This window comes from Dunckerocampus dactyliophorus, chromosome 10 (genome assembly GCF_027744805.1).
Source record: "Dunckerocampus dactyliophorus isolate RoL2022-P2 chromosome 10, RoL_Ddac_1.1, whole genome shotgun sequence".
Lineage (NCBI taxonomy): Eukaryota > Metazoa > Chordata > Actinopteri > Syngnathiformes > Syngnathidae > Dunckerocampus > Dunckerocampus dactyliophorus.
In genome coordinates this window covers 19,502,435-19,516,523 of record NC_072828.1, presented here as the reverse complement: position 1 = coordinate 19,516,523, position 14,089 = coordinate 19,502,435, and the positions used below count along the sequence as shown (strand labels likewise).

Below are 14,089 nucleotides of genomic sequence, written 5' to 3'. Positions count from 1 at the left end.
TGGAGCAAGGGTGTCAAGCTTTTTCCACGGAGGTCCGAATACAGAAAAATCCAAAGATGCAGGGGGGGCTACTTTCATATTTTTTATAAAAATGTTTTATTGTATAAAGCTATTTACATATATTTAAAGCCAAAGCTTTCTGTTATTAATTATTAGTACAGTGAGTGTGGTTAATTCGTTACAAAAAGGGCCAACACTAACCAAAGCGGACGCTAACCAAATCACTGTTTCCCATAAGAAATAATGTAAATCCAATGAATCCGTTCCAGAAAGCGATGTTAAACCATGTCAACACAAAACACTTTCTTTTTTTTTTTTACAATTACTGTATAGTTTTACATGCAGAAAACAATTTGAAATGCATATAAATACATATAAATGATGAATGAATGGGATAAATGAACATTTCAGGCTACGTTTATCTTCACTGAAGATGTGATACTTGTTAACCGCGGATGACGTCATAGGTGACATAGCTGACTTCCGGTTCTGGTTGCGATTTTGTTAGCAGGCTAAGGATGCTAACAAGGATACTTTGTGCTTTGTGATTAAAAATACATTCAGAACACAGCTGGACTCACGCATTGGACTAGTAACATGACAAGACACGCGTAATATTGAACGATAACCGGAAAATGTACGCAAACAAAGGCAAAATTGTTTACATTAACCGAAAAACAAGCTAACTGAGGCGTATGCTAGCCGAGGTACCACTGTATCGACATTGCTTTTCTTTACATTGTGCCTTTTTGCTTTATTTTCCAATTTTTGCTGTTTTTTAAGTGTTTAATTTCATTTCTACAACGTGGCGCGGGCAAATAATAAACAAGTCACGGGCTGTAAATTGGACACCCCTGGGTTGGATTAACTGTGGGACGGAGATCAGACTGTTTTGGTCGACAGAGAATATTATATAGAATATAACAATAGAATGGAGGGAAAAAATAAGTGAATTACAACAGAAGAGACGATTAAAAACCCATGGGGATTATTGTATTAGTCAGTGCTATGTCATGTTTGTAGTTTAAAGTTTCACACTGTTGGACTGCTGCATACCTGGTGGTGTAATGCTTCTGCCTGTCATGGTAGAGAGCATGAGTTGCGTCAGGAAGCCAAAACATGAGATTGACTTGCTGTGTGAAAAAAAACTGTCGGACTGGTAGGTAGCTTATCAAAGGTCTGTGCTGGGGGTGTCAGACGTATGGCCAAAACCGGCTCACAAGATGACGTTTTAAGTACAAAATGTGGGAAAAAAATAATCATGAGAAAATTACATTGAATTATCCGCCGTTGTGCTGTGTTACTTGCCGTAGAAGACGACTTGGGACTCATGAACATGGTAGCAATGCAGCATCTGCTACTTGCTTTTACAGTGTTTACTACCCTATTTTACACTCTAACACCCCTGGTCTAGGTAAAGTTATTATATCTTAAATGTAATCTTTTACTACAATGGCTTTGACAGCAATACTGATCAATTTCACGTGTAAATGCAATGAAAAATAGGACATACCGGTAGTCTGTTTACCTTCAACTGTCTAACACCATGGGAATGTTTGACATGGGAAATGGAATCTGTTACTATCCAGCTAGTCAGCCAATATGTCTGCAGTATGGTTATATTTTGGTGTCCAGCATGATGAAGCACGGTGAGTGATTCAGAGCGGATTACAGCACGTTGTCCACTCATCCTCATGCAGCAGGGGACTTTATGAAGAATATGCTCAGTTTTCCATCACTTCCCTACCAGTGTGTCCTGCACACTTTGCTGTCAGCCATAAGTTAAGTTTAGGTGATTTTTTCCTGCAGAAACAGGCATCATTAAGTATTATTTTTTACATAATTAGAAAATTGTATGACAGGGGTGTCCAAAGTACGGCCCAGGGGGCCATTTGAGGCCCGCGGCTGTAATTTTATCAGCCCGCCGCACAGTCTAAAAATGTAATTTAACAAGGAAACTTAAAAAAAAACACAAGAACAGCAGCAAAAATTGAAAAATCAATCAAAAGTCAAATTATTAAAAGAAGAGTTGTAATCTAGCAAGGAAAAAAAGTCATAATTTCTCAAGAATAAAGTAAGAGTATGAGGAAAAATGTAATTTTAGTAGCATGACGTTGAAATATTAATTTTTTTAAAGTCAAAAACAATTATTCAAGTTGCAATTTTGAGGTACAACATGGGAATAAAGTCAAAATATCAGAAGATAAGAAGTTGAAATATTTGGAAAATTCTACAAAAAAAAATCAACAGCAGAAATTTTACCAGAGTAAAGTCAAAATATTACGTGGAAAAAATCGATTTCTAATTTGAAAAAATATGAGAATAAACTTGTGAAATGAGGATAAGTAACAATGTTGAAATAAAGAAAAAATACGTTATTTTTTAAAAAGATATAAAGTTACAATTGCGAGAAGAAAATTTACAAGAGGAACGCTGAAATGAAACAGTTGGAAAATTTGAAAAAATCAGCAGAAGTGGAAAAAACGGCTGTAATTTTGCGGGAATAAAGTCAAAATATTAGTCATATTCGAATGAAGAACAGAAGTGCCAATTGGACAAGAATTAACTCGTATTATTATCGAAAAAATGTCATTTTTAGTAGCATTTCACCTATATTACAGTCATTATTCATAAGTGTAAGCTTGTATCACTACTACTCAATGCTAATATGACTTTCAGTATCATAGGTACAGACAGTCATGAGCAGTTGTTTAGAGTCAGGAATTATAGTGCTTTAACATTGGAATTTAACTGCCTCGTGTTTGAAATTCCATTGGTTTGTTCTATCCATTCTTCTCCCTCACCACCTCGCTTGGACTATTTTTACACACTCAATATGAACTTGAAATTGCAGGACGTCGGGCTCTTCTCCCTTGTACCGATAATCTCCAAATCTGCAGTGTTTTGCTAATGCTGTTTGCCATGTCTCAGCCTCTGCAGTTTGCCCAAGCATACAGTACAATCAGATTAACATCCAATAAACAGCTTCCTTGTGGACATTAGGAACAGCTCAACACACGACTGGCGTGATGTCATGTCATGCTAGGCATGATCACCCTGCAGGGAATGTGTGCTTTATACCCATGACAATGTGAAAGGGTGTGTGAGAATATGGGTAGTTGTGGCGGCACCTGTTGTACTCATTCTCTTCATGTGTGCATAACATCGTCTCCTGTGAGTACTGCGGAGTGTGTGTGTTTCAGATGACAGTATATATCGGGGTCAGGTATACAGTGTGATGTGAAACAGCATTACAAGACTCGGCTTCAGTTTTATCTTTCTTTGGTTACACAACTGCTCTCAAGGTTGTTGATAGAAAGCATGGAAAAACATCACTCAATTCACTCAATCAGGGGACACACTATACACCCTTTAGTGGCCCGTCCATCCACCCATTTTTTATACATCAATCCCTCATTAATTGGTTCCAGACCAGACTATGATAAGTGAATTTTCACCAAGTAGAAAACCTGTTTACGACCATGTAAATATATATTTTTTAACATTATTAGAGCCGTGTAGACAAGAAATAAGACCCCTATGGTCACCTTTACACTTGCATTACACACACATATTACATTTATATAATACACATAATAAGAGTAGACAAGCCATTTAAGAATAAGACAATAAGACTTGTGTGTTGTTGTAGATGTGTTCCCTAAGGGAGTGGAGTGATTGGGATACAGGAAGTGACATCAGGTGTTCAGACTTGAGTTTTACAAGTAGCTTTTTATTAGGGATTATTATGCCTGTTGTGAGATCATTCCAACCTGAGATAAAAGGCTGTTGTTGCGGGAAATCAAGTCTGGTGTTTGTGTGTCTCACCGAACGTTGTAGTAACATTACTGACGCCTAGTGGCCAGTGTAGAACACTACATATCACTCACAGCATCTTTGAAGGCCTTATATTTATACTTCATTTAGCATTTAGCCATTTTTACGCTTGAAAATGCTTAATTTAGGCAAAGCACATGTACAATTTGCTTCAATTTGCATTTTTAAACTAAAAATAGGCCATATTCAACCGCAAAACAGCATGATTTATTTAATTTATTTATGATTTATTAATTTAGAGTCAAGCCGCCAAATTCCAATCGCGAAGCTGGAGCAGATTGATTCGCATATCGGTGGTATCAATACCAGTTGTACTATCAGTATTGGATTGATACTAGCATGATGAGATCACGCATATTTCTGTTTTATTGTGTTGTGGTGCTGTTAATATCATTTCATTGGTGATATTGTGATATTCATATATTGTTTTATTGTTTGCAAACACAAACTCACCTCAGGGAATACGTTCTTGGACACATGAGGGCTTTTGGGGCAAAAAGCCAAGGATTTGAATGAGAGTCAAGACGAGTTGTTACTTTTTTTTTAAGTTACTGTTGTTACAGTTGCAGTATTGACTTCATTTGTTCAAACGAATAAGGTAATACTGTTATTATTTTTTTGATATTGTTACATTTTCTTTTGTTGTATGCAAGCCGTCTAACCTCTCAAAATTCTCCAATTTTCGCTTCCTTGCGATGCAATGACCAAATGTTCCTCAGTTATTGCCTTGTCTTTATCAGGAATGGAAGGAGTGGACTAATTTCATGATGAAAACCAGCTCTCACTTCACGTTAATGTCATTGACTTGTGTGTTTGTAGAGCTGAGGATGATGGCAGAGGGGCGTTTTGCCAGCCTACCCAGGTCACTCCATGCACATCACACCCTGGGACGCATTTCCCACCCTCCAGTCCCCACCTCAGCCCTCAGTACCCCCAGTGAAAGTAGCTGCCCCTCAAGGAAGCTGCAAGCCTCCATTGCCTGCTCCATGGATCTCCTCAGCTCCAGGCCCAGGTGAGTGGGAAGATTCAAGTTGTGTATATACTGTATATTCATAATAAGTATTTTAAGTATTTTACAATAGAGCCATGGAAATATTCGAGCCCATAAGCATGCCTTGATCACATGTGGAAGACTATAAATCGCATATGTCGAATGTAGAGTAGGGGGCCACCTTCCAAGACCCCCTGCGACTACTGAAAAACTGTGAGTAATGGACACACCCATAAAAAGCTTATTTTTGATACTCCAAAACCTATAATATGCCTGTTACAGTTATTTAACACATAGTATACTACAGTATTGTACTTACAAAACGTGCAGTGATACAAGATCGCATCTTGTCAATATAAAAAATATAAAAACAGCACCCTCGGAGGGATTCATAGCTGCAGCACTCGCTTTCCCTTGCAGATGGTGCCATCAAACACGCCATCAAACATACACTCTTGTATTCTTTACCGTTTTTCTTTATTAAACACACAAAAATCATTCACGAGATCCATCCATCCATTTTCTATGCTGCGGGGGTATGCTGGAGCCTATCCCAGCTGACTTTGCGTGAGAGGCGGGGTACACCCAGCCAATCGGAGGGCACACATTCACACTCACACTACCTATGAACAAATTAGAGTCTCCTATTTTTGGAATGTGGGAGGAAACCGGAGCACCCGGAGAACATGCAAACTCCACACAGAGATGCCCAACTGAGATTCGAACACAGGTCTTCCCGATCGTCTCACTGCGTGGCCAACATGCTAACCACTCGGCCACCGCGCGGCCTTCACGAAATCATAAAAAGTAGTAAAAAAGCCTACATCCTTGCTTTGTATTATTAATATGATAGCTTCTTGTCTGACAACGATTTAAGTTTTTCCTCACAACCTCTTATAATCGTCTATATTTTTATTTGCGTGGTCCTAATATCTAAGCCTTTATAATGTTCTTACGTGGGCCATGTTTAATTTTATTTTTGGAATGAGCCGCAGGCCAATAAAAACGAACATAAGGACCGCAATGCACTTGGACACTACTAGTACAGAACAAAACCTAGTTTCATTAATTATTTTAGTCTCTTTACCTTTTCCAGTCTCCCTCCAGGGTGTAACGGGTCAGAGGTCCCTGCAGCTTCTTACCAGCACATCTCCATTCATGGAACTCTTCCTCGACGCAAGAGAGGCGGGTCCACCCTCAACCCTGCGAACTATACCTGGGACCACAGAGCCAATCACACTCAGCAAGTACTTGGTGGAAGCACAACATTGGCATCTCCACGTGTCCACCAACCTATGACCTCACCACTGGTCCAAAATCTTATTGATGACTTCCACAGTTACGGGTAAGGAATGCAGATGAATTACTGATGCACTTTACATAAAAGGCCATGTTCATTGCATGGCACGCTTGTCTCCAGTATAGCTGTAGGACAGGGGTCTCAAACACAATTTACCTGAGGGCCGCTGGAGGTAGAGTCTGAGTGAGGCTGGGCCGCATCAAGTATTGGGAGCAGGTCTGGGAATCTCGGGGTACCTCACGATACGACACGCGATAGATGGCTCACAATAACAATAATATCTTGATCCAGTAATAGGGGGATTCAAATAAATAAATAAATCATTTCACAGTTGATATATTTGCTGCATTCAGCTGGGATAGGCTCCAGCTTACCCGTGACCAATCGGTGGAATTCTTTTACCACATTTTTTAAGTGACCCACTCACTCTTAGTTCAGTGTAGGCTTATGTGTGCATCCTACGAGTAACACTGGCTTGTCGCAGGCCGTATTACAGTCATCTTTGAAGACGCGGGCCGCAACATGTGACTCGGCGGGCCGCAAATGGCCCACGGGCCACGACTTTGAGACCACTGACTCAGAGCTTGCGGGCCGCATTTACAGTAGCCTTTCCTGTCAAGTCGCGGGCCGCAAAATGTGACTTGGCAGGCGGCAAATGCCCCGCGGGCCGCGAGTTTGAGACCCCTGCTGTAGAACAATATTACACTCTCATCAGCGAAATATGGTAAACATGCATCGAGAAACTGCAAGTCCAGGGTGTACCCCGCCTCTGTCACAAAATTATGAATTGAAATAATACTATTTTTATTGCATGCAGATAATAAGGTTACCATAACATTATGCTACTATTGGAAATAACTCAATGCCTTTTAATGTTACTTTAGTTCATTTCCTTTGTTAGAGCAGGTTTTTATTGAAGCTGAGAGTTGACGGTCATTATGTTCTGACTCTACTGTTAAATACAGTATCATCTCAGAGACGTAACCTTCGGAGGAGTCTGTGGCTCCCCTTCAGACTAACCTGTAAAAAAGAGAAGCCTGAGGGGTGTCGCACTGAGCTCAACATCTGAAGGAACCCACACAAAAACGCACTCGTCATCCGTCATCATGACCTCCCATCTTTCTGGCGGTAGTGTAGAATTTCAGTCGACTGTATCTGATGTAGACAGCTGTGTGTGTGTGTGTGTGTGTGTGCGGAGTAGCCCCCAGCATTTGGGTTACCTTTGTAGGTCAGGGTGTGGCAGAACAGATCACAGATTACCGCAAACTCTTTTGTCTGCACGATCCATCTCTGTGCCTCCACTCTGGATACATTTCATATACTGCTGACACACAGCAGGACAATTAGTCCAGCTCACCTTCAACAAGTGCAGGTGGCTGCACAGTGAACAATGTCCTTCTCCCACCCTTTGCTTCGGTACGGACTCATCATTTCTGGGCGTTATGTAATTTGTCTGCTTTCGCTGGGAAGAATAAGATGGATGTGGTTAATTGAATTCTTGTGGGGGTAAGAAAGTGTGCAGAAATCCCATAAGGAAAGCACTGAAGATGCAACTGAACAGAATGGTATTACATTCATGTTATCATGCATTAATGTGTTGTATGTGTAGCGGAAAAACATATTTTTGCACATATAGTGTATGTATTCTCAAACAATGCAGGTGTTCAGGTATGTTTTCTCTGGACTGTATATCTCTTAACATAATAACGATACATTTGAAAGTATATTTAATTCACTTTAATAACACATATTATTGTTTATTATTATTATACAGGTTCTATGTAAAATTATAAAAGGATGTACAGCACTGTACACATTCTTATACCGCCACTAGTTTTATTGTTTGAATGACCTTTTTCACAGCAATCACTGACACAATTATTAGGACTACAAAAAAAAAATCATAGCCAATTTCCTCCAAACGTCGTTAAAAAAAGAATAAATAAAAATAAAAGTATAATATAAATAAAATATCCATCCATCTTCTATGCCGCTTATCCTCACTAGGGTCGCGGGGGTATGCTGGAGCCTATCCCAGCTGACTTCGGCCGAGAGGCGGGGTACACCCTGGACTGGTCGCCAGCCAATCACAGGGCACATAGAGACAAACAACCATTCACACTCAATAACTCAATTAACCTAACATGCATGTTTTTGGAATGTGGGAGAAACCCCACGCACACGCGGGGAGAACATGCAAACTCCACACAACACGAGATTCGAACCCAGATCTTCGCGATCTCCCGACTGTGTGGCCAACATGCTAACCACTAGGCCACCGTGCGGCACTATAACAATATACTATGTAGAATTATGTAATACTATACAGTATATAATTACACAACAAAATGTATGAATATTTATAATATTGGACAAGAGAGCCTGCTTATATGAAGACAATTGTAATTGGTCCTAGCAGCCGCAAGTCTTTCCAAATGCTCATGATTGCTCCGTATCTTCCGTCATTCCATCTGACGTGTTGATTTGAAACGGGGCTTCCCACTAATGAGTCTTTTATAAAAAGATAAGGGAGTGCATGCCATTGGTATGTAACCACTGGCCAGCCCGTCTTGACTTTCCATCGCTCACCCTGTTAGCTGACCTTAGACTCCTGACCTTATGTTGCTCTAGCTCCTGATTGGCCAGTTTGTCTTTCTGTTGGCCTCAGCGGGCACGTCAGCAGACCACCAAGGGAGGAGAAGAAAGAGGAAGACAGCTGGGCCTGGGGAGAGGGATGGAGGATGAGTAGTGACACATGCAGCTTTCCTTTTAGGAGCATAGCATAGTTATGCTTCTAAAATGTCAGTCGTTGTTTTGCACCCACTTTTCTATTTGAATCAAAATCAGCCAAAGGGTAAAATGTCCAAAATATGCATATGTATGTGCTTTACACTTTTATACCAATATAAGGAAGCCTCCTTTGAATCAATCAAACGCAGCAGTTCAGTGGTACAGTGAATTTGTGCGACACTGACCTCTGTTGGTTGTCTTCTCACACTGCATCTGACTCATCTGACCATTGCCAGCACACATAAGCGCTCTCCACACACACACACACACACACACACACACACACACACACACACACGCACATACGCACACACACACACACGCACGTACACATGGTGTACTCCCATGCTAAAGCCACATGTGGTGATGCTAAATGTCATGTGGGGAAGCAAAAAGAACAACAGAAGCCAGAAAAAGACTGTGGTGAGTACATTCTCCCACATTTTTTTTTTTTTTTACTTTTTCCTCTGGCTTTCTCTCCTTGCATGTGTCTTTGTGTAACAGGTCAGTCTTGTGGTCATAGAAGCAGAAAGTGCCTGATGCTGTTTCAGCAAGACTGGCAGAAAAAGTCCAAGTTAGCAATGGTTAGCGTGCGCAGTCTGGAAGGCCAGCGTTTTTTTGTTTTTGTAACGCCGCTGCTCTTGAATCTTAATCAGAGCTCAGCGGACAAGTATGTTCATTGAGAGATTATCTTGCACCTGACGGCTGAGGTGCCCCAGCTTGACCTTTGACCACCCTGTGGAAAGGTGGAACCCCCACCCCCGCCCCCATCAGTCACGGTACATTCAGCACCAGTGATGTTTACATGGGTGTTGTCTGGTTGGATCGGACAAGAGGCCAAGGGCAGAGTTACGAGGCGAAGGTGGTTGATGTGGCCAATGTTTGGGGACATCCACCGAGGTCACAGCAGAAATATATCAGGACACCGTGTGGTCGGGGATGTGGTGCTAAGTATGCAACGCTACCCACATGCAGGATTGCAGTTTACAGGAAAGACATGTTCATCATTTTCAGACATCCTTATCCTCTGCAGGAGCGTAACTCAAACATTTATAGTCAATCTACAGACAGGCAGGCGCTTGTTATTTATTTGCTTTGTCATTGACTTACGAAGGAAGGTTCCCCCAGCACAAAGTATATACAGTATATGTACATATATTTTTCTTTATTAAATAAACTGTTCACTGTAAATCGTAATTTCTAATTAAGTGATAACACAAGTAAAATGTACAACTTACATGTACTGTACCACTGCTCAAAAGCCCGCAGTTTTTACATGTTTATGTCTTTTGTCAAGTATTGAGATTTCAGACTTTGTTCAGCGGTCCGTGAACGCACCACATTCATGTGCTGTGACTGGCTACACCGTTACTCCGATTCTGTCCATCAATCATCTTGCATTGTCATTCATTATACTTTAAATGTGTGTAATACGTGTGTGAGGCAAATTTAAGGGTTTGACCTGGATTGTGTCGCATGAACAATGGCAGTTGAAGAGAGAAGGGGAATGTTATGGAGCTGAATCTAATCGAATAAATAAAATTGTGACTTGTATTGCAAATGTTCCAAAAATTACATCAACGTCAAGCTAGCAGGAGGGTTTGGGTCGGGTGGATGTGTGTGTAAAAAGTAGACATTTTGCAAGTACAATTAAAATTCATATATACACTGTTTCTCGACGTGACTGTTCCCAAAGACACGATGTGGCAGCGAGATCAACATCTTCCTCTTCAATACCACCCTCCTGTTTTGTCAAGTTATTTCTTGAAGTCGATAGTGTTTCTCACCTTTGGCACCTTTCTTTGGCTCCATTTTGGGTTACTTCAGGTGAGAAACAGTGTTGAATTGAAGAAATAACTCATGGCAAAACAGGAAGGTGCCGTTGAAGAACTCTTTTACGCATGTCTTGCATCAAAGCGTCCTCTTGAGCATTTAGAAGGATATCATAATACAGGGGTGTCCAAACTTTTTTCAGCGAGGGCCACATACTGAAAAATGAAAGGATGCAGGGGCCACTTTGATATTTTGTAAACCAACACATATATGCTAAGAAGCTACATGTAGCTCAAAAAAAAAAAACTGCCTTTCACCTTTGTAATACAGGTGATATGCTGCTAAAAATGACCTTCCATAATAATACAAGTTTATTCTTGTAAAATTGCGACTTTTGTTCTTCATTTGATTATGACTTTTGTTCTTAATATTTTGACTTTATTCCCGTATAATTACAGCTGTTTTTTTCCATTTCTGCTGTTTTTTTTTATTTTCCAACTATTTCATTTCAGCTTTGCGCTTGTAAATTTTCTTCTCCTAATTATAACTTTATATCTTTTAAAACAATACTGTATTTTTTCTTTATTTCAACATTGTTACTAAAATGATATTTTTCCTCATTTTACAAGTTTATTCTCATAAAATTGCAAGTTTTTGCTCATTAGAAAATTCTTCTCTTAATATTTTGACATAACTCTGGTCAGATTTCTGCTGTTGGTTCTTTTTGTATCATTTTACAAATATTTCAATTTTCTTTTCCTAATATTTTGACTTTATTCCCATGTTATAGATTTCCCTCCACCCTAAGTTTCCAAAAATTACAACTTTATTCATTGTTTTTGACTTTGTAAAACAAAAATAAAACTTTTTTTCTTTAATATTTCAACTTCATGCTACTGAAATGACATTTTTCCTCATACTCTTACTTTATTCTTGTGAAATGATGGCTTGTTTCCCATGCTAGATTACACCTCTTCTCTTAATATTTTGACTTTTGATTAATTTTCCCATTTTTGCTGTTGTTGTTGTTGTTGTTGTTTTTACATTTCCTTGTTAAATACAATTTTTAAACTGTGCCACGGGCCGATAAAATCACAGCCGTGGGCCGCAAATGGCCCCCGGCCCGCACTTTGGACACCCGCCTGTAATAATAACTCATCATGACACAAAAGCTTGAAGAAAATGAGTGGCAAAAATGCTTTCCTCCCTTCCGAGCACTGCATTTGGAGTGGAATCTTTGTGTCACACGATCACAAGTGATCTACGTGATAATGACGATGTGCGGTGCCAGTGTTGAAAAGTGTACACACAAGCAAACATACACATATTGAAATAGCTCTGTTCCAACTCCACGACTTTTCTCAGCCCATTTGTGGTGCAGTCATGGTGCAGCCGTGAGAAAGCTTCAGACTGCATATAATTATGCATTCTAAGTTTCCTGCACTAGTTAAATCCATATGCGCACTTATTTTAGGAAACCTTGGAAGGAAGGTGTATAGTAAGAATATGCTTTAGGGGGGGCTGGATACAGTACTTGAGTACTTTTGTGCTCAAGAATAGAAGGGATCGCTGAAGGAGACGCCCGAGCCCTTCACCCTTCACCCTCCGTGAGTAATGACCGCTCTGAAAGGGGCCTTCTGTTCAATTGCATAATGAAATCCCACTCGATATTTGCAGCCTTATTAAAACCGAGAGGGCTTAAAGTGAACATGTTTGGTTTGCTAAGCGTTGATCTATGCTAATATTCCCGTGGGAACGCCGGTGCAGGCTCAAGCGACTTTAACCAGCAGCCTCGTTCAAGCAGTCGAAGCTGTGAGCTAAGCACCTCTTTCTCTGACTCTCCAGCTTTAAGCCTCCTGCAGAGAGTATTGCGTGTTACACTTCGCTAACTAAGCACTGAACATGTGCAAGCAATCATTTGTATGCAGAAATGAATGAAATTGCCAGGAAAATATCAAGAGTAGAAACCCGCTTTTCGCGGGGGTTACGTTCCAAGACCATCAGAGAGTGAAGAAAATTCATGACTGATTGAAACGGTTGATGTTCTCTGATTTTGGATCAACATTTGCAATAAAAGTGTAATTGTTAGATAGTTCGGATTTGTTGACATGAAGTTGTGTGACATCCCCATCAGCGGTGGACTTTTTCAGCAGTGATATTTGGTCCCGCGAGTCCTGTGCTGGTCGGATTTCCGTGATGAGGAACGTGGTTCTGCTTCTTAAAACAATATGCGTTCAAAAGAGAACCGTAACACATTTGCATCCTAAAAATGCCTCCTCAAAAAAAAAACAGACCTCACAAATCGCTCAGCGTTATATTTGTCTCCCGCCGTGTCCCTGCGCACTGTCGCCTCTCAGTTTGTGTGCATGTGATGAAGACGCTCGCATCTTCTTCCGCTGTGGAACACACGTAAACAAGATGGATGCGTGGATGCGAGCGTCTTCATCACAAACACATAAATTAAGAGGCGACAGCCCGCAGTACACATGCAGTTGTACAAACTATACAGTGTATATGTTTTCACTTTTCACTTTTGCATTTAACAGCAACTATGGTGCTTTCAAGGGCCACCGAACAAAGTGTGAAATTGCAAAACTTGATGAAAAAACATTATCAGTGAAACATAAAGACATAGAATTGTATGTGTGATAACGTTTTTAAAAAGTATTACTGATTTTGGGTGAATGGGGTGTGTTTTCTGCAGAAAAACGGCCTATTTTATGAGAAAAAAGTATATCAGTATATTAAAAGATAACAAATATATGTCATATATTAATATACAATATGTATTTGATATTTTGATGCCGCTAAAGAAGTAATAAGCAGTCAATACATGTGTGTATTGTTGTGTGTGTGTGTGTGTGTGTGTGTGTGTGTTGTAGCCTCTGTGTGACTTTGTCAGTGGACTCAGAAGGGTAGGCGTGTGGCTGTGATGTGTGTTATGATGGGGGAGAAAGGGAGGGAACACGTTTACTGAAAGAGAGAAAGTGGAATGGGACCCGCACACTTGAGTTAGAAGCAGCTGAGTGTGAGGTTCTACTTCAGTTTCATGTTGTATGCTATCCCTGACACACTAACCTATTTGGACTATCATTTTTGTTGTTTTTGTTTTGCTAAACTAGACACCAACGATGCCTATTCGGACGTGTGAACCTCTCCTTGTTTGAGAAGCATCCTCTCCAGTCATAACTGGCTAGCTGCAGTCAGAACTAGAGACTGTTTTTAGGACAGTTAATTGGCGTCAAAGCCACCGTTAAGGACAAGATGTGCTCACTCAATCGGACCTTTTCTCTGTCTGTGTTCCCCAGGGAGCCAGCAGCTAGTCTGGATGCCACGGTGGACTACGTCAAGGTAGGTCCAACTTCAGCACAGTACTGTTTTAGCATCCCAATCTTTTT

The 14,089-nt window shown here is 40.4% G+C and overlaps 1 protein-coding gene across 4 annotated transcripts in view; it reads left to right on the top strand.

Moving 5' to 3' along the window:
* bcar3 (BCAR3 adaptor protein, NSP family member) overlaps positions 1-14,089 on the top strand; it is a 70,080-nt gene that overhangs the window by 20,647 nt on the left and 35,344 nt on the right. For 2 of the 4 annotated variants that reach the window (XM_054790200.1, XM_054790201.1), the window contains 3 exons: positions 4,657-4,849; positions 5,925-6,173; positions 14,000-14,042. In XM_054790200.1, coding sequence (XP_054646175.1) covers positions 4,657-4,849; positions 5,925-6,173; positions 14,000-14,042 — 485 coding nt within the window. Of the gene's footprint in view, positions 1-4,656; positions 4,850-5,924; positions 6,174-8,814; positions 9,342-13,999; positions 14,043-14,089 lie in introns of those variants that run through there. The other 2 variants (XM_054790203.1, XM_054790204.1) reach the window with 2 other exon arrangements.